Raw genomic sequence first — 2,500 nt, 5'->3', positions numbered from 1 at the left:
TCTGTAACAAACCGGCATGACGAAAAAAGGTGCAGCCAAATTCTAAATGTAGATAACAAATAGCACTGTGGTTTCTAAATAGATATAAGAGAACGGTGTGTGATGGCTATTGCGTACTACTTTCTCGGCGGAGGGAAGATGCCGGGGCTCCGGGTTCGCTGTCCTCGGGTCAGCTGTGTGAGGCAAACAATGGTGGAGGGAGGACGTGAAATGTCAGATCTCCGGGAGTGAATTGAACGTGGCGTTGGAATCTCCCAATCATTCCGATCAAAATGAGTGATAAGGGAGAAGGTATCACAGAAATTGACAGTCACATAAGCAAGAAATATGAAATCCGACGTCGTATCGGCAAAGGGGTGAGTACTAAAATCCGAAGAAAATTGAAAAATGTCTTTGTTTATCCCGAGGCAGCCTTTCCTCTGGCAGCATGACGTGAAGGGCAGAAAGTACACACCAGTGTCAAGATCGGAGATACATTTGATATGCCTTGTTATGCTGTAGGAAACATACTGTTGTTAAATCGACTAAATCCCTCTAAAACATAAAAGTGAAGCTCCTTAAACTTTTGAAGGGTATACGAGGTCATTTGGGTGTAAAGATGCATTGCAAATGGGACTGAAAAACCTGTTTTGATCGTAGCCTTGTGTAGTGAGATATATATGTGGGAAAGAATATTAGAGGTGGACCTCGGTCGGTGTGTGTGTATGTGGTCGTAAATTACGTGTTGTCTGAACTGGCCGTGACGGACCTAACAGCGGCAACATGCCATGACAACTGTTGCCGAGATGATCGCCCTTATCGTGTTGATGCTTCGGGAATTCGGTCCATTAGGGAAGAAGAGCGGTGGTTTCCGACGGCTGTGTCTTCTTCACCTGTTGCTATTCGTTGTTGCGACTGACGCATTTGTTCGCCAGTTTCGGGACCTCAGGCGGTGGTGGTTCGTGTACGAACAAGTCATGAAATGGGCGGTCCAGTGATTTCGGAGTTTACAGTAAGTTTGGAGAAAGATTGCAAGGAGTAGATAGAATTTCCCCTGAAATTACGATTCTGATACTGTTGATTTTTTCACACGGGTTGTAAGCCATTGTAATTTTCGTCGACAGCAAGCCAGGAGCAAGTGTTTGTCAGGGTGTGGTGGGTCGCTCGCCACCTTGTTTGTGTGTGGAGTCTCTCGCCCCAGGTGCAGGAGTGGGGGCGGAGGCTCGCCTCTTCTTGGTACGAAAGGTAATCAAGAGGTAAGAGTGTGAGGCGTTCAGTGCTGTTTCTAAATGTCAAAAGTTCAACGCAAATGTGATATTACCATGTAGGCGATTGTCGACTGAACGTGCGTGTAGATTTTCTAAAAGTTCAGTTCACTATTCTTGAAGTGGAAGTTCTGGAAAGTCCGAATACATCCAGTGAGGCAACTCCACCTTTTTCGTAATTTGCACTAAAGATAAGTTTCGTGGATCAAGAATTAAATAAAGATGTCAGGGGTCAAGGTCAGGTCAGTAGGACCAAAGCTGGAACCTTCCTGTGCTGGTAAGACGGTATTCGACACGGACATCGGAAAGTATACCTTCTAATATCGTTTGGGATGGAAATGGTGGGGTAGATTTACAGCGGATGACAATCAGGAATTGAGTAAAAATTGATGTGGAAGTTACCTTGACGTAAACTGAGACACTTCATCTGTGGCAAAAGGTCCGCAAATCGAAAAGGAGATACGGGATGAGATAGAGCACGTGGAAAAACTAACGTTAGTCTACTTTCTGTTTTTTTTACAGTGTTTGCGGATTCATTGATGAGTGTATTACTAAATGTCCCGCTGTTCCCAATGTTTTGCGTTTTATTTCCATACTTTTTAGGCAGAACTTTGAAAATGTAATTGTGTGCTACTCGACGCGATGCTTCCTATACTCCAGTGGCACGTGTCCTTCAAGCTAAATCTCCCGTTATTTTGTGTAGAATCGTTTCCTTAGTTTTTTGTTTTAAAGGGCGCTTGTGAAAAAAGCATCGCCTCTCGAACTTATTCCCTGCACTTAATTAGCACAGACATTGTGGAGCCGCGTGCATAATGAATTAAGCTGTCGCTGGCGCAGTGTGTGCGTGCGAACAGGATATACCTTAAGTTGGGCATTGATTTTATTTTATGGTGGTATTGCCTCCCGAGTCAGCCGAGTCCGGTTCGAGGCTTTGTTGGCGACGTGGCCGAGCGCCTGCCTGGGACCGCCCGGGCTAGGCCATATGTCCCCGTCTCGCGGCCGCCCGTCGCTTCATTCGCCCAAATTGATGGGACGGGGACTTGATTTGGGTGGGCGGGGCGCTTGCCCGTCACGGCCACCTCACGGACGGACACCCTGCGATTCGGTCTAAGGGGAATCGAAGGGGTAGAGTTTGCCTTTTTAGGTCAGCTTCATTCGCCGTCATTGTACGAGTTTTGTTTACATTGGCTATTGTTGCCGTTACTACAGTTCCCGTCTTACTAACATGACACCGCACCTTTACGAATGCGTGCACA

At 46.4% G+C, this 2,500-nt stretch overlaps 1 protein-coding gene across 1 annotated transcript in view; it reads left to right on the top strand.

The window, feature by feature from the left end:
- The first annotated feature begins 172 nt into the window (after positions 1–172).
- Positions 173–2,500, top strand: part of Erk7 (Extracellularly regulated kinase 7) — a 60,470-nt gene continuing 58,142 nt past the window's right edge. The window contains exon 1 of the mRNA XM_027355446.2: positions 173–356. Coding sequence (XP_027211247.1) covers positions 273–356 — 84 coding nt within the window. The 5' untranslated portion in view covers positions 173–272. The remainder of the gene's footprint in view (positions 357–2,500) is intronic.

The sequence above is a fragment of the Penaeus vannamei genome, chromosome 32, assembly GCF_042767895.1.
Source record: "Penaeus vannamei isolate JL-2024 chromosome 32, ASM4276789v1, whole genome shotgun sequence".
In the NCBI taxonomy this organism is placed as follows: Eukaryota; Metazoa; Arthropoda; class Malacostraca; order Decapoda; family Penaeidae; genus Penaeus; species Penaeus vannamei.
This window is presented reverse-complemented; position numbering and strand designations above follow the sequence as displayed.